General features: G+C 39.5%; 1 protein-coding gene across 7 annotated transcripts in view; it reads right to left on the bottom strand.

The window, feature by feature from the left end:
* The window catches only part of Rps6ka5 (ribosomal protein S6 kinase A5), a 176,937-nt gene that overhangs the window by 17,365 nt on the left and 137,468 nt on the right, over nucleotides 1-22,104 (bottom strand). For all 7 annotated transcript variants that reach the window (XM_046440656.2, XM_046440655.2, XM_046440654.2 and 4 more), the window contains 6 exons: nucleotides 9,234-9,384; nucleotides 6,102-6,263; nucleotides 4,847-4,972; nucleotides 4,369-4,502; nucleotides 3,589-3,682; nucleotides 679-849 (listed from right to left, as the gene is read on the bottom strand). In XM_046440656.2, the coding sequence (XP_046296612.1) occupies nucleotides 679-849; nucleotides 3,589-3,682; nucleotides 4,369-4,502; nucleotides 4,847-4,972; nucleotides 6,102-6,263; nucleotides 9,234-9,384 (838 nt within the window). The remainder of the gene's footprint in view (nucleotides 1-678; nucleotides 850-3,588; nucleotides 3,683-4,368; nucleotides 4,503-4,846; nucleotides 4,973-6,101; nucleotides 6,264-9,233; nucleotides 9,385-22,104) is intronic.

Raw genomic sequence — 22,104 nt, 5'->3', positions numbered from 1 at the left:
GTTGATTTTCAAAAATGAGTTTTATATACTAAAAAGGGATTACTCTGAGTAAGAACCTTGTTTATTAACCTTTCAAAAGAAGAAATATATTAAAAGCTGCTTCTTGTGCATTGCTACACAGTTCTATAAATATTATAGTCTGAGGACAAAAAGCCCATACAAAGATGGCAAAACTTATTAAACCAATATAATGCTTTATGTTTACGTATGTTGAATAAGATTATGTACATTCTTATTCAGGAACTAATCAGTTTGATTACAAACATGAGAAATAAGTTTTCAAAATACGTCATTAAAAAAACTCTCCAAAATGGAATACATATATGAAGGGATATTATTTTCTGCTACAAAAATTTTCCACTGCTATTTTTAGCCTACAACTGTTGCAAAAAGCATTTTTTCCATAAAAGGTTCTCACACTTACAAATATAACCTCAAGATGATCAGCTGGCCTCAAACGAAACAAACAACCCAAAAAATCCCATAAAACCAAAACATCAAAAAGGACAAATTTATTTTAGACTGACATAGAAAAGAGCCACCCACACCCTGTGATATTTTCAAGTATCTACTTAGCATCTCTGGGGAAACAAATAAATCCCCCAAATTCCACAACCACTTGGGGGGTTTTAATAGTGATGTCAGGTGGATTGTAAAAGAGATCACACTGTTTTATACCTCGGGCTTCAGATCCCGGTGCACCACCCCGACGTCGTGCATGTGGCTGACAGCCGACACGAGCTTCCGCATGATGTAGCTGGCTTCCGTCTCACTAAAGTGCTTCTTCTTCTTTATGCGTTCAAACAGTTCTCCCCCATTCAGAAGTTCCATCACCAGAAAAGTATGAAGCTACAAAAGAAAACAGAATAATGTGGGGTGACTTAATGGAAAGGAGAAGTCTATCATTGTATAAAACATTTATTGATTATTATCCATTATCAGTAAGTATAAAGAATCCCTTATTTAAACAATCACCAGCAAGCAATCTTTGAATTTTAGGGAAAAGAGCTGAGGGGTAATGTGGCTTTTTTAGAATTTTATTTTGGTAATGGAAAATTTCAAGTACTGCAGGGAAATCTTCATATATCCTCTCATTGACTAATTCTTTCATTTGAATTCCATTCCAACCCAAGTAATGACAGTAATCTGAAGTGATCTGTTAAAAATAATCTAGAAGATTATCAACTAGGTGTGGGCAACTGTGCACATGAAGCCTGGCACGCCCATGTAATGACAAATCTACCTCTTAAAAAAGGTATTGTTTGATAATGTTAGGACACAAAAGATTAGTTTCAAGGTTCCTAGTTATACTTGTATTACAAGTATCCATCCCCATTGTGTATGTTTTTTAAAGTAATTGCTTTTGATCCCCATAGCAACATCTTAATTAACTACTTTATAAGTTATACATTTACTATGCTCTGCATATATTTCAATAAGAAGAGAGGAAGGACTTATATCAGCTCTCAAATGAACACAAATGGTTTAGAAAAAAAAAGGTCAAAATTAAGATTCAGGTGGTTTGCATAATAGCACTAATATCACTCAATTAATGCTGCTGGAATTAGAAACTCATAAAAATTGCTCCATAAAAAGTTATATTATCCTGAGCATAATAGAAAACTTAGAGTATGTAAAGCACAGATCATAAAATGAACTATACTGTCACAGTCAAAGGTTGAAGACCCAACCTCACTGCCACCCATCAATTAAAAAGAAGACCATCTGGGTATGGGGGTGGTCTAGGCACTCATGTCATCATCATGGGGAAATCCAAGGTATAGTTCTACAACTACACATTAGAATGATAATGTATTTATGCTAGTACATACAGGATTATGAAATGATTTATATTCTAATAATTCTTGAATATAAAAACAGCAAATAATCAACTTCTGACATAAATAATTAGGGATATTCCTGAGATCCAACATCAGTCTGAAGTCAGAGAGCAAATGACTGGGATATAGTTTGGGCACAGAAGCAAAACCACAGAGGGAGATTTCTAGGTCATCCATATATCCGTTCATTGACATATCTACATCAGCAGGTTGTCCAGTCTGTAGGCTCTCCTCTTTGTGGTACTGGGGACTAAACCCAAGGCTATGCCCTTGCCCAGGCACTCTAGCCCTGAGCTGCATTCCCAGCCCTTTTATAAATTTTATTTTGAGACAGGGTCTCACTAACCTGCTCAGGTGACCTTGAACTTATGACCTCCTACTCAGTATCCTCAGTGGCTGAGATTAAGGTGTGCCCTCATGCCTGACTCATAGTCTCTTCTTGAACAGCTCTAGTGGACAGGGGACTCACTACCTTCACTAGAAATGCATAGCTCAATGATGTGGGAGGCAGTGGAGATGCAGGGAGAGCAGTTCCTCGAGGCCTTGCTTCCAAGGGCTGCCTTTTCTGATTATGAGTACCAAAAAGGAGTAGAGGATAATGCCACCTTTGGGTGCTCATTGCCTAATGTAAACAACAGCCTGTTTCTGCCTTCCCTCCAGCAGCAGAGCGGAATAACTGCTTGCTGGCCTCAGACCCAGCCTTGCCGCTTACAGACTATGAGGCCTGTTAGTGAACTGGGAGTCTCTGTGTGCTCACCTCATGGAGTATGGTGACGACTGACTCAGATGACATACGTAGAACACCTCGTGTGGTACCTGGACCACATGAAGTATGTGATTATAAATGGCAGCAATTATTACAGTTTGATAATACAGCTGCTGCTGCCCGAGCTCACTGGGAGGTATCATTCTTTCCCAGGTTCCTGTGGTAGAAACCTGGGTTCCCCCTATTCTAGTCATGATGTCACAGAATCACATCAAGGAGAGCCCAGAACTGGTGATCAGGTTCTGCCTTCTGGATTTTCGCCGACCTGTCGTAGGATTTTGGCACAAGTCTCATGACCTTAGAACCTCAGTTCCTTCATTTGTAAAATTAGGGCAAACCACATTTGCAACTGATTTCAGCTGCTGTGCCTCCATGTTGTCCTGAGCAGGACTGTGTCATTTCACCTGGTATCAGGGGGAAAGAATACTGAAATGGGGCAATTTCCAGTCGTGAATTGGCAGTGGGAAGGCTGAGAGGTGACATGAACCCAATTCAGTGGTCCCATTTCCCAGCTTCCTGTTGGACAGCAAGACTGGGAGTGAAAAAGAGGGCAGCATGATCTAGGCTGGGGCAAGCAGAATTTGCCCCCTGGAGCAGCGAGCTGAGGGGAGCAGCTTTGCCCTTCTGCTCGTGTGCCCTTTAGCTTGGAGAACGTGTGCTCAAGACTCTATGCTGTGCTATAGAAGTGACAAGAGGGCTGAAGGCTCAAAACTCCTGAGTACTGAGAAGTGTGCATGATGGTGTGCCTGCGACAGTGCCCTGAGCTGCTGCCCTGTCCTCCTTCCCCAGCACAGGTGGTGCTGGCAGAGTAAGGAAAGCAACACAGCAGGATGAAGTGCTTTGGGGTGAGTAAGAGCGTGTGTGGGGTGGTTTCTCTGCCCTTCCTAGTGCCCAGGTGATGTTCCACACCAATAAAACTGGTGAGAAATGGAGCACTGTATATAAACGAGGACACAGAGGAAGAAAAAGCCACATAAATACCTGATCATGAAAAACCTCATGCAGCTTCACAATATTGGGGTGTCCTTCACAGAGCTTCAGAGCGGTTATTTCTTTCTGAGTGTTGGCTTCCATTCTGCAAGATCAAATAGTTAGCATCTATATAATTCTTCAAGAAAGTTTTTATGTCAGTATTGCTCCAGCCCCAATTTTTGTTTTTATTTACAGTGCACTCAGAATACACATGTCCAAGAATGAGATTTAATAAAGTTTCCATGAAAGTAATGAATCATACCTCCCACCAGAAAAGTATGACATTTTTCTGGAGAAAATTATGCTCTTTGAGTCAGAAAAGAGCTAGTCATACAAATAAATAGATGCCCTACTTGCCTAACAATTTAGTAATAAGAATAGACAGTCCTGAGGGTAATAATCAGTGACTGAAACAACTAGCTGGCTGTTGAAACTACCAGTACCATACAATTTCAGAGAAAAGTACTTTAAACATACAACTAATAGAAATAGCAATAGCTGCTGAGATCATTAAGCACGACTGATTAAATGTATCACTGTCATAGAAAAGTTTCCCTATATGAATCTCAAAAGCATATCAGATAATGATTCATGTTTAAAATGAATTATTTATCAGAAAATATCTATTAGAACTATAAGTATAATGGGTCAACCAATGAGCCACATAGTTAAGACTGTGGGTATAGAAAGTTAATATATCATTGATTCCTTTTCTATAAAAACCTCTTAATTTTCAGAATCCCCTGACGAGGATCAACACACATGAAAGACAGCTAGAAACAGTCATACCTTTTGCTGATTATTTTGACTGCAAATGCTTGGTTACTTTTTTTGTGCACGCACTTTCTACAAATGGAAAAACTTCCTTCTCCCAATGGTTTGTCCTTCAGATCTAGGTCATAGTGTTGATAGAATGGAGAGTCCTGATGAGAAACCAACATCATTTAACTTAAGAAAAGGTTAAACATACACAAGGGAAAAGTAAAACCATAGAGCCATATAAAATCATTAACATTCATAGATCTGAATGGAACACTTTTATAATCTAAAATTCATTTTACTTTAGCTTGTTTCTACTTTTATCTATAGCATTTACTTAATATCCATAATTTTCTAGGGCAAATACTGCTTTCTATTGATTCATTCATTTTCTCAATTGTCCTCAGTTGATTAGAAAATCTATTACAATGACTGCACTTGAGAACACTGAACAATGTTGACATCTGAGCAGTCACAGAAGCAAGCACCCTGGAGCAGCCACACGCACCTTCACCATGGCACTTCTGGCGACATTCGCCACGCCAGGACGCTCGACTCCCAGGTGAAACTGAAGAGGATCTATGACAGCTGCATTGCGCTTGAACAGGATAGAAGGAGCGACAAAGGAATAGCCCTAGAAAAGGGAAGGGGAGGTCAAGGAGAAGGACTTACAATTTGCAGGTTAGTGGAGAATAGCTCACTATGTTTTCCTTTAAAAATACTCAAATATTGAGATGAATCTAATTTTATTGCAATCCTAAATGCAGGGTTTTTTCAATTCACTAGGAAAATGCTTTTCAGAAGGAGACAATGCCATCTTCTGGTAGAATTAAGCCAATTCGAAAAAGGTAGAAAAAGACTTCCTCACTATCCCACCCCCAAATCTGACTCAGATCTATAATTTTTTTGCATTTGCTGATAAAAGTTTGCTAACACAACTAACTTCTCAAGAAAGATACATCAAGGCATTAAACAATAGTACCAGTACTACGGTGTTTCAAACTAGAAAAATAACAAGATTCCTTAAAATTGGTTTCTAATTCAGCAATTATTTGACTCCTGTTTACTCAGAATAACTAAGTTTAAAATTGAATTTTGGAAGAGACCAAATCCAATGTCAGAATGATGGGATGAGTTAGAAGTGATGTAATGATGGGCAATTAACCTGCTCTGTTCAGGTTAATTGCTGTAACACTGACTAGTTCATCAACAAATGTCTACTAAGGGCTCGGTCAACTGGTGGACAGTGACAGGGAATGAGCAGGACACATTCTGGATGTCCACAAGCATGAACAGAAGTCAGAGGAGGAAGCTATGGCGCCAATTAACAGGCCGAGAATTTTATCCTAAGTCTGATTCAGAACATTTTCTAAACACAAAGTCTTTTCTAAGAGTTGGAAAGTAGTTCAGATCATTCACTGAAAATGAAGAATCAAACAACACTGTGAACCAAAGACTATTTTATACAAATAGAGGGATAGATAAGGTATTATGATTTTTATAAAAAAGTCTGAACAAAAATCTCATTTCAGGTAAAAAAAATAACCTTTACTTATATAAAAAACAAACACATAAGCAATATCTGCTCTTGAGCAAACCATAATATTCAGTTAGTAATGTGAAATATCTCTGTTCTTAATAATTCTGACTAGATTAGGGAGCCCTGATTTTTAGATGTCAACAAAAGTACTTTAATATGGGGAAACAGGTCTTTTCCTCCAAAGCACCCAGGGCCAGCGTACAGGTGCGCACCGTGAGATTACCTGGAACAGCCGCTCGGAGCTCTGGGGCAGGGCTGCCGGGGAATAGGTTGGGTCCATTTCTGTGAACTCTTCGGCAAAGTTACTCACATCTAATTCATCTCGAATGACTGGCTTAAATGGTGCGGGCACTTTTTTGGCAGCTAAGTCATCCCAGTTGATTTTCTAAAGAAGAGAAAAAAAATTGGTACAAAGTAGAAATCAACAGAGTCAAAATAGAGTTTTCTATGAATAATAAAAATTTTAGGATTTTAATTAATAGGGAGAGGCTTAAAGTAAGAGGTTTCAAATCAGTAATTTTAAAAAAGTTGTTTTTTTTTCAAGGAAGAGGCCATTTTCTGACTGTTGCTGCTTGTGGTCCCGGGCAAGGCGGTGTCTGCGTGAGCATGCTGCCCTCATCTGGAGCCCCACAGTATCCTCGCGGGCCACCAGGACACCCTGCTTTGCCCTGGGAGACACCAGAAAAATAACTTGTCTTGAGCCTTCTGAGAAAGGAATTAAGCCCCAAGAAACAAACAAAAAAAATGAACAGAAAACAATGCATTAAAGGGCTTTAAAATGTTCTGTTTATATTAACTCTAAAGGAATATTCCTGTCCCCTAGGCTTCTTTTCCTCCAGATTAAAAATAAGTTATTTTTTAAAGGCATGGACAGAAGTTTATTTAGGAAGTACATATCAAACGTGTGCTTATAAGTTTAAGTGATGCTATAATATTTGTGGAACCACTCTGTTCTCCTTTGACTGGTATTCAAGCATTTTGGATACTGCCTCTCATCTGAGTTCCCTTTCTACCCATGTCACACACTGGCTAGATGATGTGGGTTTTTTAAAAAATATTTTTATTTTGTTTAATTGTAGGTGGGCACAATATCTTTATTTTATTTACTTATTTTTATGTGGTGCTGAGGATAGAACCCAGGGCCTCCCAAGCCCGTGCAAGGCAAGCACTCTACCGCTAAGCCACAACCCTAGCCCCTAAATGATGTGTTTTATATTATTCAAATTCAAATCCCTGCTCTGTTTTTTTATGCTCCTTCTGTCACTTAAAACACCTCAGATAATGTGCTGAATTCTATAGATTCTCCTTTTACCATATTTTTTCAAATCTCAGATGTCACTATTGATATTAAGGTAAACCATTATTTTAAGTAATTAAGAAAAAAGCATTATAGATTAGAATAGTAAGATGATGTTTACTACAAGATGCATACTGACTTTATAATGATAAAATGTGAAACCTGCACTTCCTGGTTATAAAACTCATTAGGTTTAATCAACCACATAAAATGTCTTTTTGTTATGCTCCCTAAAGAGGCAGTGAAAATAAAATCATTAAATTACAGATCTTCTGGTGTTCAGCTAGAACAGGTTTTAGAGCTTGATTAGTTCATCCTTCTTATATAATCCGGAAGGAAACCGAGGCCCAGAAATAAGAACTAACCCTTTCATATTTCAACAGTTGGTGGAAGAGTCAGGATCTGAAAGCAGCCTCTTGGCCTTCTGGTTCATATTCTTTCTTCTATGGCTGTAATGTTTCCCACTATAAGCATGCGATTTGTGCTGGCTATTATACATACATTAAGAAACACTTCTAAAGTAAAGGTATAATTTAAAGAAATACATTGTTAGCAGGAGAATGCTTAACATGTATAAAACTGAATGATATCATGAGCCACTCCTGTTCCATTTCTGGAAAAAAGACCATTTAGATGATTACACGTAGAGTTCTGGTCTTTCCAAAAGCATTCCTACCATTTAAAAAGTCAAAGCAATTAAGTAATCTAAAATTACTATTCCAAGCTATCAAAAAAAAGAGAGAGAAATTCTTCTAATATGAAAGATAATTGCAATATTCACAAATATAGAAACAATGGTGAAAAAGATCCTAGGAAAATATGATTAGGGATATTTTGTTTGAGTAGTTTCTTGAATTTTATTTTATTGTTAATTCCGAGCCAAATTTATGAACACGATATTTGAAATAGCTTTTCAAAGAGTAATCTTTCCCAGTCTTGTGAATTCATGTGAACTTATGAAATGCATATAATGAGAAGTTCACTTCATTCTAAATGTAGTTCTCACTATGCTACTGAACTTCTGTAAGGTGTAAAATAAATGATTACAGTAAGAGATTGAAGTAATCATACTCTTTTCTGAGCACAGAAGTACAGAGATAGTGTAATTTTCAGTGAATATTTGTTTTTCTCCATTTAAAAAGCAATGAAGAACAATACGAAAGCTTACTTGACAGAATAGTTCTTATCCTTGCTTTGGTATGCTCTTTTCATTTGTTTTGATGATAATAATATAAAAGCGCTTACAGAATAAAAATATCTTGAATGGTCCTTTTAGACTGTAAATATTTAGGTTATACGTGTTAATATGATGAAATTACTTAAAAGCCATAAACTCAGAGTTTTAGAAATCAGGGCATGTCATCCAGGTTTGACCACTTAGACTGAAATAACTAGTCAGCCCAGTCAATTTAACTTTTTTCCCCAGTTACTTAATATTTTGATGTTTTCCTGTAATCAACTGAACAAACTACACTGAGCAGATGTGTCGGTCCTCTGTAGAATGGCCTTGTTATGCTGTTTTTTTTTTTTTTTTTTTTTTTTTTAAGAAAGTCACAGGGACAAAGAATATAAATGAGTAACTCTATATGTTGTAAATGTGTAAAGTTTTGGATTTTTTAAGATTTTTCCTATGAACAGAGGAAGAGAGAAAGTCATCACGTAAAGGTGAAAAAACACAGCGGCAGTAATAGCTCATGAACTGAGAAAGAAATAAGAAATATAACAAGTGTCCTTAGTACATATGCCAGAATCCCAAGGTCATAAATGGAAACCACTATTTAGAAAGTCTAACCCATCAGTATGGAGAAAACTAATTGCTATTATAATCTGTCCCACTCCCATTGCCCCTGGGGAGGAAAAGACCATTTAGAGTTATTCAAGTAGTATTCTAGTCCTTTCTAAAGGGTCTTTGTCATCTTTTTATTTTTAAGGTACAATGTAGTGAGATTAGGTAGAAAGACCCCTCAAGAGGACTGAGTTCACTCCTTCCACCAAGAATGCCAAGCACCCTGAAAATAGTAGGGGCGTGAGTTCATCCATCTGCTCAGTAAACTTCACCTGAAAGAAGAGATGTTCCTTGATTTCATCTGCATCCCGAGGACCACATCCCAATCTCTTCTTGGGATCTTTCATCAGAAGACGCTGAATCAGGTCTTTAGCTAATGCGCTCATCTCCTGTGGATATGGAGGCTCACTTTTCAATATCCTCCTGTAGGCAAATGAAACTTGCTGTTAAACAGCCAGAGGATGGAGTCACAGTGATGACTTTTTTTAGCAAAAACAAGTATGTGAAACACACTTTGAAACTCAACTACATGAGAGAGAAAGACATTTTGAGATGAATCAATAGTATCTCAGTAAAGCTGAAGAAATATTTCAAACTGAGATATCATAAAGTCAAATTTCTGAAACTCACAGATGTTTTTCAATATAAGTCAATCCTGAGGGAAGGCTACAAATCCAAATACATTACTGGGGAAGATAAAAAAGAGGGTGAGGGTGTGGACTAGAACAGAACACATACACACACACACATATGTCGGGCTCTCTGAATAAGGACTTTACAATAGAAAGAACTCAACAAAGTCAGGCAAGTGAACATAGCAGCATCCAGATTCAAAAGGAAAAAAGATAACCGTCATTATCCCCACCTCCCTGAGTGCCAGTCACTGTGAGGGCCACTGGGAATCGAAAGGGCAGCTGAGCAAGATGGGTGAGGCAGAGACACCCAGACACGGGGCAGTTCTGATATGTGAAAATGGGCCTGGGGTGGCAGCTTTTCATGGGGCGCGAGCGAGTGCATGCTTCAATATTTGCTGCTGTAAAGCAAACAGGGCCTTTAGGAAGGAGGAGCTCGGAGAGTGAAGTCTATTATGGAAAATTAAAAAAAAAAAAAAGAGGAAACCAAGTTTCTTGATGAGAAATTTATTCTGGTCACAAAAGAAATCAATCCAATCCAAGTGTACCTTTTCCCCTCATAGAAGCAAGATCAATCATTTAATGAGAAAAATAAGGGAAGAGCTTGATTGAAATCAAAACCTCCACAGAGCATGCATGAAGATGTAGTTACTCCATTATCTACGCACACAGGATTCTCCTGTTGTGCATGTTAACAACTATCATGGGACAAAACCAGGTAACACACGAGAGTGGAAGAACACGGACTATGAGGCCAAACAGATCCACACTGGCTCTGTTCCTTACTGGTTGTGTGACCTTGAGAAAGGTAATTATCTGTGCAACTCAGTTTTCTAAACTGTAAAATGGGAAGAAACAACAGTACCTGCCTAAAATGGGTAGTATGAGTTGACATGCCTAACACCACCCGGCACACAGCAAATGCTTGAAACACGTGAGCTACTAACTGTTCCATTCCCCCACTCTAAGGCAACAATAAAGAAAAAAAGACACAGAAGCTGTATCGAGTAGCTACTGAGAATCATTAAATGATAACAGAACTACAATTTTGGTGGGGTGGGTACTAAGGATTGGATGCAGGGGCACTTTACCACTGAGCCACATCCCCAGTCCTTTTTATATTTTGAGATAGGGTCTTGCTAAATTGCTTAGGGCCTTGCTAAACTGGCCTTGAACTTGCAATCCTCCTGCCTCAGCCTCCCACGCTGCTGGGATTACAGTGTGCGTCACCATGCCAAGCCAGAACTATAATTTTGACAAAAACTTACAACAGAGTTGTTAATATCAATTAATTCTAGATAGGGAAGAGGGGTAGGAGGGAAAGGTAGGGGGAAGGGGATTAGTTAGGATGGTGGAATGGGATGGTCATCAATACAAAGTACATGTATAAAGACTTGAATTGGGTGTCAAAATACACAGAGATACGAAAAATTGTGGTATATACATGAATTAAGAATTATAATGCAAAAAAAGTACATGTATAATGGCATAAATTGACCTAAACATACTTTAATACAGAGATATGAAAAATTGTGCTCTATATGTATGATAAGGATTATAATGTTTCCACTGTTATTGTGTATTTAAAAAAATAATAAAATCAACAACAACAACAAAAATAAGCTAATTCTACTTCTAGCCCTCCATTCTGAGAACACAAGGAAATGTTGGTAGAACAAGAAAGAAATAATTTCCTTTCCCCAATTCTTTCATACACTCCCACTGTACACTGGAGGGTTTTCAGCAGTAGCAGAGATGGTCCTCGCCTTAGATCAGGCTCGGGTGTATATGAAAAAGAAATTGGAAATTCTTTCACAGGGAAGAACAAAAAGAGCCTCTCCCATTTTCTCCTTCACTATACTTTTTGAAAGACAGAATTCCTTGTGTAAAGGAGCAGCTATAGATAAATGTTCCATTGGTGATATTGGCTATTTCTGCATCTATTGCTTCTTAAACCTCAGGAAGGCTGCACTCTGCTCTGGGAGGCTATTCTGAACCTGGCACCAGGGAAAGCAAGAGCCAGTCCTGTGAAGGAAGATACAACATAGAGATGTCCTTGGTGGACCCTTGGTGGGTCCTCTCTCAACAGGAGGTGCACCTGAAAACAGGGATGGCTCTGCTGAGATGCCAGGCCTGGAAAGAGGAGCACACCGAGACCACGGCTCAGGTCAGGAGCTTGTTCTGGGCACAGGAACAGTAGTAGTGGACAGCCTGTGCTGGGTGCAGAGGCTGATATGGTATGATATGAGCTGTAGCCTCATCAGTCCACCTTGGCCTACCAGAAGGCAGGAAGTAAGGTCGAGCCGCTCCCTCCCGGCCTGTCCAGCACATGTGAACTCAATCTGCATATGTACTTTGAGCCTCTCTTGCTGTCTCTTCTCCTTTAAAATCCTTGCTTGCCCTCAGAGATGTTGAAGACAGAATTTTTGCAAACAATAAGTTCCTTCTATCCTCCTTCAAAACTGGCTTCAAATAAAATCTATTTTACTAGCAATTTGACTCCAAATATTTCTGGAGTGCCAAGTGTTGTAGTCTGGCCTCTACATGAGGCTGACATTGGTGCTACCTGGTAACAAAAACATGTGCTTCTGTGTGTTGCTCTTCTATCCACAGTGGGCCTTGGAAGCCACGCACATGGGCAGCCAGTAGACAAGAGCTGCTGAGCCGAGCTTCCCATGCTGGGTTGGTCCTCGCCCACCACATGGTCCCATCACTACTGGCTTAGAGGGTCCTGTGGTCTGGGAAGCATTGCCAAGGTGTCTGGAAGGGCATACACTGATTCCTGCCCTGTGTCCTTCTACAAAGCTGAGTTACACTGGTGTCAGATTCCAGTCTATTGTGACATGCGATTGAGCATGCTGATCTGAGCCCCAGCCTGCTGATGGCTGTGCAGAGTGGGCATGCAGGGGCGGGCTGACCGTGCAGGGTCTTGTGGGACATGTGTCCCTCAACACTGGAGTATCTGCAGCAAGGAGGCATTTCTTGGCCATTGCTGCCACTTCACTTCCTTCAATGGGGCTTGATTTCCAACTTGGTAATAACCCCAAATTATTCATTTTCTTGCTTCCAGATGAATCTGGGAAACTCCAGAAATGAACTGCAATTATGTAGGCCTAAATAAATCTTAGAGCCTCCTGTAAAATTAGAACAGGCTCTGAGTTGATGGATAACACTCAACATTTTATGTTATCATTTAATACAACGATCTCATTAAAAGCTGCTACTATTATTCCTGTTTATAGAGGAGAAAATATTCCTTTCTAAAAAGCAGTAAATATAAATATTGCAGGAAGGTATTTTAGAACATGCATGACTTTAATATTGATTTGCAGAAATAAGCATGTGACACAGCTAAGAAAATTCTGAAAAAGAAAACTGGGGCTGATGTGCCTAACTATTTATTAAAATGCATTGTAAAGCAAAATTGTGAAAGTGAGGTGGCAAAGTAAGTCAACAGCCAAATAAGTGAACAGAAGAGACTTCTTGAAAGCACCGAGGCATTTATGAAGACAGCATTGTTCATAAAAAGTGACCAGCCCCATAGGAAAGGCTGCGTGATTCAACAAACTCTTTGAGGATAGAGCTACATGGGAAATAAACACACCAGGGCAAGACCCCTGCCTTGCACCATGATCCCAAATAAACTCCAAATAGACTGACAAATTACAAGAAAAATTCAAAATTAAATAAAATTATAAAGTCCATAAGAATATAAAAATGAATATAAAATTCCTTCCTATTTGTGAGAGTTCTTTTATCTGAAAACCACTGTGATAAAAGAAATTCACAACTGACTAGCAAGAAGAACTTATGAGATGTGGGTTAAGAACACCAAGGTTAAAAATCAACTCTGTGATGAGAGAGAGAGAGACGGGCAGACAGACAATGAGCCAGGATGGTAAAATATTCATGGTTCCACCTCGCAGGGAGTGTGTGGGCCTCCACTTTTAACAAAAGTCCAAAACTTTTCATAATAAATGTTTTAGAAAAAGAGAACCTATGGAACTCTGTATGTAGGTTTCATTAAAATAGACCACAAAGAACGGCCTCTGGAAGACAGCACCACTGGCTGTGGGCACAGCTGTCACCTGCTAAGCTCTTCGCCCAAGGGTTGCGCTTTTGGAGAGGCGCTCCTAGCCATTCTGCCTAAGTTAACCGTCCCCCCACCTTCTTTTGCTCCATTTTCTTTTTCTTCGTGGCATTTATAGCACATTATCTACTTGGGTGCCTCTTGTCACTCCCGACTAAAATGCAAGCTCCCGGGGAGTAAGGATTCCCGGTGTTTATTCCCTGCTTCATTCACAGGGCCTAGAACGCGGCTTAGCCTAGAGCACGTCTGTTTTCCATTCGCTACACCTTGTTCCCTCTGGCCCTTCCTTCCTCAGTTCAATAAGATGCCTGCAAACAACTCTATCATTTATTAGCAGAGAGCACGGGTTCTTGGGGTGGGTTCTTTCTCTTTTCCTCCATTTAGAAGTTTGCCAGGGTGGCTGGGGAGGTAGCTCAGTGGAGAGCGCATGTGTGAGGCCCATTCACCAACCTTCCTATTGCACAACTTGATGCTGCTGGCTCTCCCTTTCTGGTTCCCATGTGGTCCAAGATTTACAGAATTACTTATACGCCAGTCTGGGTAAGCAAGAGCTTTCAGCAAACTTCACTTACTTTAAAGTTTTTACCCATTACTAGAGAAATACGTGTGGGGTGTTCACTCAGTAGTATGTTACACAGACACTGGAAACTCATGTTTACAAAGAGTCTGTAACTATAGAGGGCTTATGAGATAATTCAAGCAAAAACTGAGAAACACAAAACCATGTTTCCAGTACGAACACATCACACCAGTGAAAGAAGGACTCTACAAAACATGAGCAGTAGGTTGTCTCTGGGTACTATTGTCAGTTTTCCCTTTACTCATGTTTTGAGTTGTTATGAACATTACTTTTAGAATAGGAACAATAAAATAAAGCTTCATTTGTAAGATCACAGATCCAGAACAGAACACAGCAAGGCAGGGAGACAAGGGAGTCTAGAAACTTCTACTGGAGCACCCCCCACCCCAGTGCCGCTGTGTGCTCCTGCCACCATCTGAAAGCCATCCTGTTCCCCCCGCAGCTTCAGCCCACACTGCTCCTCCATTATGATGCCTCCCTGACAACCCGGTCCCCAAGGAACCACACTCCTTCAAACTTTGCGACATCCTTACCACTCACACTTTTCAAAGCTCCCTGCTATCATGAATTTTCATGTATTTCTTTCATATCTTCCCACATACTATATGTTTGCTTAGAACAAGGAGTAAGTCCTTATATTTTTCTTCCTCCTTAGGAGTAAAAATCTACTTAAATACTCCACTGATTAGAGCAATCACGCCCCTTGTGTGGGCCATTATTTAACAGCCCTTTATCTAAAATAACATCTGCTGGACTAGGGAAAAAACAGCAGCAGGAAGCAAGTGTTCCCGGTGGGACAGCACCAAGCAACCTTCTAGTCACCTTGCACTTGACCCTGGTCCAGTCTCACAGCAGCTGCCCCCCCGTTTCCGCCTCTGTACAACAGCAGGTGCTGCTCCTGTTCATCCGGGTGTAAGGACTCCAGGCTCTAATGTGGTGGCTCTCAGCACAGAGACTGGTATGTAGTGGACTCTGGTGATGGTGCTATGGGTGCAGTTCCACAGGAGTGGGCCTTCCTCAAGCCACCAGATGGCCTGCCCCAAGGGACTGGGTCCCAGGCCATCGCTTCTCTTGGGGTCTTAGGAGTTCTTCCTTGGTCCCCATAACCTGTTTCCCCTGGCCACACCAGCTGGGTCATTAGAACAGTAAAATTAGATTCTGTGGCCAGTTCCTTTATGTTGCTTTTGTGGAATTTGTGACTGTGATTAAAAGTCTCGCCCAGCAACTCCAGGGAGAGCCCAGGGCATGTCTATATGAGCTAGAAATATAGACACACACTGCATGGTGATGTTTCTATCAACCAGGCCATGCACATACAACAGTGATGCCACAGACTACACTGCCCAGTGCCGGGGGGCCGTCTTGGTTTGTCTTGAGCACTCTGATGCTCACGCAGTGACCGCTGAAAGATGCGCTTCTCAGAACATGATGCCATCATTAAGTGTGCGTGGCTGTGCTCCCCGTCACTCTCCTGCCCAGCACACTGCCCAGATCTCCTACCCCCACCATGTAGGAAGCCACGGGACAGGCACCCACTCCTGCCACTGCCCAAGGAGAAAACTGCTGCTCCTTACAGGGCCAAAGACACATGTATGATCTGGAAGACTGTACTTAAAGGCTTCCTTTTCCTTTCATCTTATAGCATCTTCTTCCTAGAAGTGGTAGATACCACCCAGAATTGCGCTTCCTCCCAGTGGCCAAGGCTTCCTTAGGACGCCATGCTGGTGTGCCTGGGTTCCTCTCAGATTCTCAAACAGGCAGGTTATGGGTAACTTATTGAGAATCAAGGTGACCTTAAAAAAATCCTGATAAAATGGCTGGGGCTGTAGCTCAGTGGTAGAGCACTTGCCTCACATGTGTGGGGCCCTGGGTTCCATCCTCAGTACCACATAAAAATAAATCAATAAAAATAAAGATAATGTGTCCATCTACTAGTCAAAAAAATATTTTTAAAAATGCTGATAAAAGATTTTATCATAAATCTTCAGAAAATAAAAGGCCAAGGAAATAAATTTGATCTCATCTTAAAACAGGACAGAAAACAATGATACCTGTAATTATTCTAAACTGTAACTCCAAATCCAGATATCTATGAACAGGAAAATACATAAAAATGGAAATGAGTAAATTTAAGGTGATAACTGACAAATCAACATGCATAAAATATAAAAAAACAACAGAATTACTGTCTTAATTTTGTGTCCTAAAGAAGTTAGAAACTCACATGAAATCAATATATTAATTAACTAAAAAAAAAAAAGACTACTTAGGAGAACAATAATAAAATTACCTTAACCTGGTTTGGCACTCCTTTTCATAAAAGAGCCAATGGTAGATAAGACTTCAAAGATGGCCTTAATGACCACTTTGTTCTTGTATTCATAGCCCCCTCAGTGTGTGCTGGCCTCAGGGTCTTTATTATACAGTAAAGAGGACAGAATGTCTTGTTCATGATCAGGTTATAAAACAGTCCATCATTCAGCAGATTCGTCTCTATCTTCCCAACATGCATGGTTTGATGCTGCCAAGGAGAGAGGCCCACAGGGTAGGGAACAGAGGGTGTTCTCCAGCCAACAGTCAGCAAAGAATTGAGGCCCTCAGGCCAAACACTCACAGTGAAATGAATGTTGCCAACACCCACGGTAACTTGGAAGGAGATCATTTCTCAGGTGAGCCTTGAGATAATCATAGCCCAGCCAAGACTCTGCAGCCTGGGAGACATTTAAGTAGAGGACCTAGCTCAGGCGTGCTCAGATTTCTGGTCACAGACACTCTAAGAAATATATGTTATAATTTTTTTTTTTTTAAACAGCTTTCATTTCAGTTTCTCAGAAACAGCTTTTTTTTTTTTTTAAACAGCAACTCCTTAATTTTTTTTTTTGAGAGAGAGAGAGAGACAGAGAGAGAGAGAGAGAGAATTTTAATATTTATTTTTTAGTTCTTGGCAGACACAACATCTTTGTTCATATGTGGTGCTGAGGATCGAACCCGGGCCTAACGCATGCCAGGCGAGCGCGCTACCGCTTGAGCCACATCCCCGGCCCGTATGTTATAATTTTTAAGTCACTAAGTTTTAGAGTAACTGGTTACTTGGCAATGGATAATGGAAAACTAACAGGAAGCCATGCAGCAGATATTTTATTTGATGCAAGCTGTACGGTTTCTATGGCAGTTATGCAACACTACTACTGTAGCACAAAAGCTGCCAGAGCAAACACACAAATGAACGAACATGGCTCTGTTCTAATAAAACTTTATTGATGGTGAACACTGAATGAATTTCACATAATTTTCACATGTCATAAAATACTATTTTTCTTTTGATTTTTTTCTATCATTTAAGAATGTAAAAATTATTCTTAGCTCAGAGGACACAAACAAAACAAAATAACTCCAGATAGGCAATAGAAGGAAGCTGGCCTGCAGGCTGTAGTCTGCTGACATTCACCCAGACAGTACTAACGAGAGCTCTTCTAATACTACTTTGATCATCCACCAGTATCAGCAGTGGATTGTCCCAGGACTCTCATGAACACCAAAATCTGAGGATGCTCAAGCTCCTATATAAAATCATAGAATTTGCATATAACCTATGCCATGCTCCCACACATTATAAATCACCTCTAGGTTACTGAAAATATCTAATAAAAAGTCGACGCTGTGAAGACAGTTGTCATACTGCACTGTTTAGGGAAAGACAAGAAAAAAATTCTGCATACAATCTGTACTGACACCACGACTGCAGGCCTAATTGCATGGTAAGAGAACCAGATGTGAGATGGACAATGTTCAAACAATGAATGCCAGAGACAGACGAGAACTGTGAAGTGGCAGGAAGTGACAGCAGGGCAGGCCCACACATCACTTCATTTGCGTAGCACTTGATGTGCAGCCAATTCCCCTGACAAGGTAGGTGGGTCTTTCCCCTGCAGCTGCAGCCCATTCCTAGAACTTCTACCCAGAAAGGCAAGAAAAGCTAGCGGAAGACACCCAGGTAAGAAAAGCCCATGCTACACACACGAGTAAAACACGAAACACTGCACAGAAAAGCTGAGGAGCAACCATTCAAGTCCACAATACCGACAAGTTCATATCTGTCCAAAAGGGTACCAGAATGCAAGGAACCAGAAATTATTTCAAATGAACACTTAAAGGAACTGAAGAGTTCCATCCTAAATAATGATCTTCAAATACCTATAACAATGTGGAAAAATGAGAATTCCTCACATCTTTGAGAGGACAGGACCAGGATTAACAAGCAGTGATTAGAGAAAGATAATTTCAGCTTATTGCAAAGGCGAAAAACTCCACCAGCTAGACTGCCCCACAGCACACAGGTTTCCTTAAAAACGTCTCAGAGCAGGGCCGTGTGAGCCAGGGGTCTCACGGAGGAAAAGGGTCTAACTGAAGGGAGAAAGCTGGACTCTCTTGAAGTTCTTACTCTATTTTATAAACCAGCAAAACATTTTTATTCTGATTTTAGGCCACCTGTAGATAATAATGGCAAGTAGTTTACATAGATAATACATTATTTTGAAGCATCTCAAATAAAAAACATAGTAAGTATGCCGTGTTCAGGGAAAATGATAATAATTAAAGAATGGAAGAATTCAATAATGAAAAAGTCTTAGCTAAGCAAGATATCTGAAGACAAGATAATGATACATTTATCCAAATGATTCATATTTTAAGAAGACTATGAAAGAGTTTATGCCAGGAAAGATAATCAGAATGATTATCTCGAAAGGAAAAGGTAGTGTAGTATAATTCAGTTGCCACATTGTTTGTATATTCCAGTCACAAAAAAGTCCCCCATAGGATCACAGGTTAACAACCAAGCTTTAAACAAATTATTAACATGATAAAGCAGATAATTAACTGATTAAAAGGAAGAAATTCTATTTAAATGTTTGAAAAATCTATTTTTTAAAGGTTTAGATAATTTGATTCAGGTGTTCTTTCTTTTCTCCAAACCAGAATGTCAATCAGTTGATATGAAGGGAATAAAAGCCATCTAAATTCTAACATCACTTAGTTCAGAATATTACTGCCATTATGAGAAATATACTTCTCTCTAGGCCTACAGTGGAAAAGAAGATTATAAAAAAGAAGTTGTACTTGTATGTGACTCAGAAAGACAGGACTGGTCAGAGGAACCTCTAATGTTCCCACGCTAAGGCCACCCTTTGCACCTGCCACGTGGTATGACTTTGCAATGGCATACAAATTCTTCAGGTCAATGGCCAAGGTTTTCTCTCATTTTGAGGTATTTTCAAACTGCCAAATTTCTTTTAAATTTTTTAAAAATTTTAAAGGTATTTCTGCTCACTTAACTTTGATGTTAAGTAATCTGAAATACTGAGAAATTATTTACCTCCTACCCTTTTCTGGAAAAGGCACACCTTAATTTTGAAAAATAGTTTCATTTAAGTACAACTGATAAATAGTAAACTTCCCCCACATAGTGTACCATTTGATAAGCTCTGACCTTTGTCTAGACCTGAGAAACCATTGTCACAATCAGGATAATGAACATGCCCATTACCTTCCAAAGTTTTCTCATGCTCCTCTGTGATCTTTCCGGCTCTCCTTCACCCCAGTTCACAGGTAACCTCTAATCTGCTTTCTGTTACTATAGACTATATTCTATATTTCTAGTTTCTTTCAATTAGCATAATTATTTTGAGATTCATCCATGTTGTGTGTTAACAGGTCATACGTTTTTATTGCCAAGTAATACTCCACTTGTATGGATAAACCACAACTTGTCTATTAACTGTGTACTTGCTGACAGACCTTTGGCTTATTTCCAATTTTTGGTTATTACAAATAAAGTTGCTGTAAACATCTATGTTCAAGTTTCTGTACAGACATTTTGTAGCAAAGGATAATTCCTTTGGTAATTACTTAATAGTAGAATGGATGGATCACTTAGTAGGTTGTGTTTAACTTTAAGAAACTGCCTGTTTTCCAAAGTCCTACCATTGTACATCTCTTGCAATATGCGACAGTCCCAGTTCCTCCATTTCTTTACCAGCACCAGGAGTGGTCAGTCTCTCTATCTGTAATTGCTGGAGTGTGCAGTAGCGTTTCACTGTACTTTTAATTTACATTTCCCTAGAGACTAATGTTGATCAGTTTCTCCCGTGTTTATTTGCCACCCACAGATCTTCTTGGTGAAATGTCTGTTCACAGCCTTTGCCTATTTTATATAATAAAGTGGTTGTTTGCTTCCTTGAGTTTTCATATTTCTTTCCGTATTCTGGATAGAAGTCCTTTATCAGATGTATGACTTAAAATTTTATCCCACTCGGTGGCTTGTCTTTTCATTCTCCTAACAGTTTTGAAGAAAAGTATTTAATTTTGATGAAGCAATCAATGTTTCTTTTATGGACCATTCTTTTGTGTCATACCAAAGAAATATTTACTTAATCCAAAGTCACAGAGATTTTTTCCTCCATGTTTTCTTCCAGAAGTTTTACAGTTGTGGGTCTTACATGTAGATCTACGATCTATTTGGAGTAAGTTTTTTTAATATGGTTTGGAGTATTTATTGAAGTTCATTCTTCTCCATCTGGGTAACCAATGGAAAGCACCATTTGTTGGAAAAACTATTTTTTTTTTTCCTGTGCCGAAGTGACTAGGCACCTCTGTCAAAAGTCAGTTGGCTGTATGTGGATGGTTCTCTTCCTGGACTCTCTACTGAGTTCCATTTACCATTTGTCTATCCTGATACCAACATCACAGTGTCTTATATTTATGCTAAGTCTTGAAATCTATCTTGTTCTGTTTTTTTTTCCCCCAAGGGTGATTTGGCTACTTTAGGTCCTCTGTTTTAATTCGAATATTTAGAATCAGGCCGTCAATTTCTACCAAAAGGCGGGGGGGCACTGAGGTTGTAGCTCAGTGGTAGAGCACTTACCTAGTATGTGTGAAGCACTGGGTTCAATCCTCAGTACCACATATAAATAAATAAAAATAAAGGTCGATTGACAACCAAAAAATATAAAAGGACTGCTGGTCTTGTAATTTTGTAATTGTACTGAATCTACAAGTCCATTTGGAGAAAAATAACATTTTTACCTATACTGAGTAGTTCCCTCATGTGTGTTCGTTAGTGCTTGACTGGATACTTCGTAAATCTCTGGACTTCTCTATGTGCAGTTTTTTCTTCTCAGACACTATGGCCTGCAAACTCCAGCTGCGTCGGTCTCCCTGGACTCTCAATTCCATCTCGACTCTCCCGAGGGTTTCCTGTGTCTGCCTTGCAGCCTGGGAACTCTCTCAAGACAATTAGCTAGGGCACTCTTAGGGATCACCTCATTTTTTTTCCATCTCTCAGGGATCACTGTCCTTCATTGCCAGATGTGCAATGTCCTCAAAACTGTTGTTTCACATATTTTGCCCATTGTTAAAATTGTTTCAGGCAGGATGATAAACTGTTCCCTGTCATTCCATCTTCATTGGAAGTAGAATCTCAAGTGGAATCTCTTAATTTTTAATGTCAAATCTGTTCTCAATATTATAAAATTCAAGAAAAGCAGGACAAAAAAACACAACTAGTAATTAGCATAATGTTTATCACTTTTCATTCATTTGTTCATTATCCTGTTTAATTCCACAAATATTTACTGAATTCTATACATAAGTAATGAGGATAAAAATCAGATATGCCACTTGCTCTCAGTGTACTTTCTATGTAGTAGGTCAGACAGACACTAATCAAACAATTACAAACAAAAATACAACTGTAATATCGGCTGAGAATGAACAGAACAAAATGATGCTATCAGAACCTAAGAGAGGGCAGTTGTGTGGTATTCTTTCTACTGAGCAGATGT

The sequence above is a fragment of the Marmota monax genome, unplaced genomic scaffold, assembly GCF_021218885.2.
Source record: "Marmota monax isolate L192 unplaced genomic scaffold, Marmota_monax_Labrador192_F-V1.1 WCK01_AAM20220418_F8-fsc00017, whole genome shotgun sequence".
Taxonomy (NCBI): domain Eukaryota; kingdom Metazoa; phylum Chordata; class Mammalia; order Rodentia; family Sciuridae; genus Marmota; species Marmota monax.
Note: the sequence above shows the minus strand (reverse complement) of the source record. Positions and strands in the feature narration are given on the sequence as shown.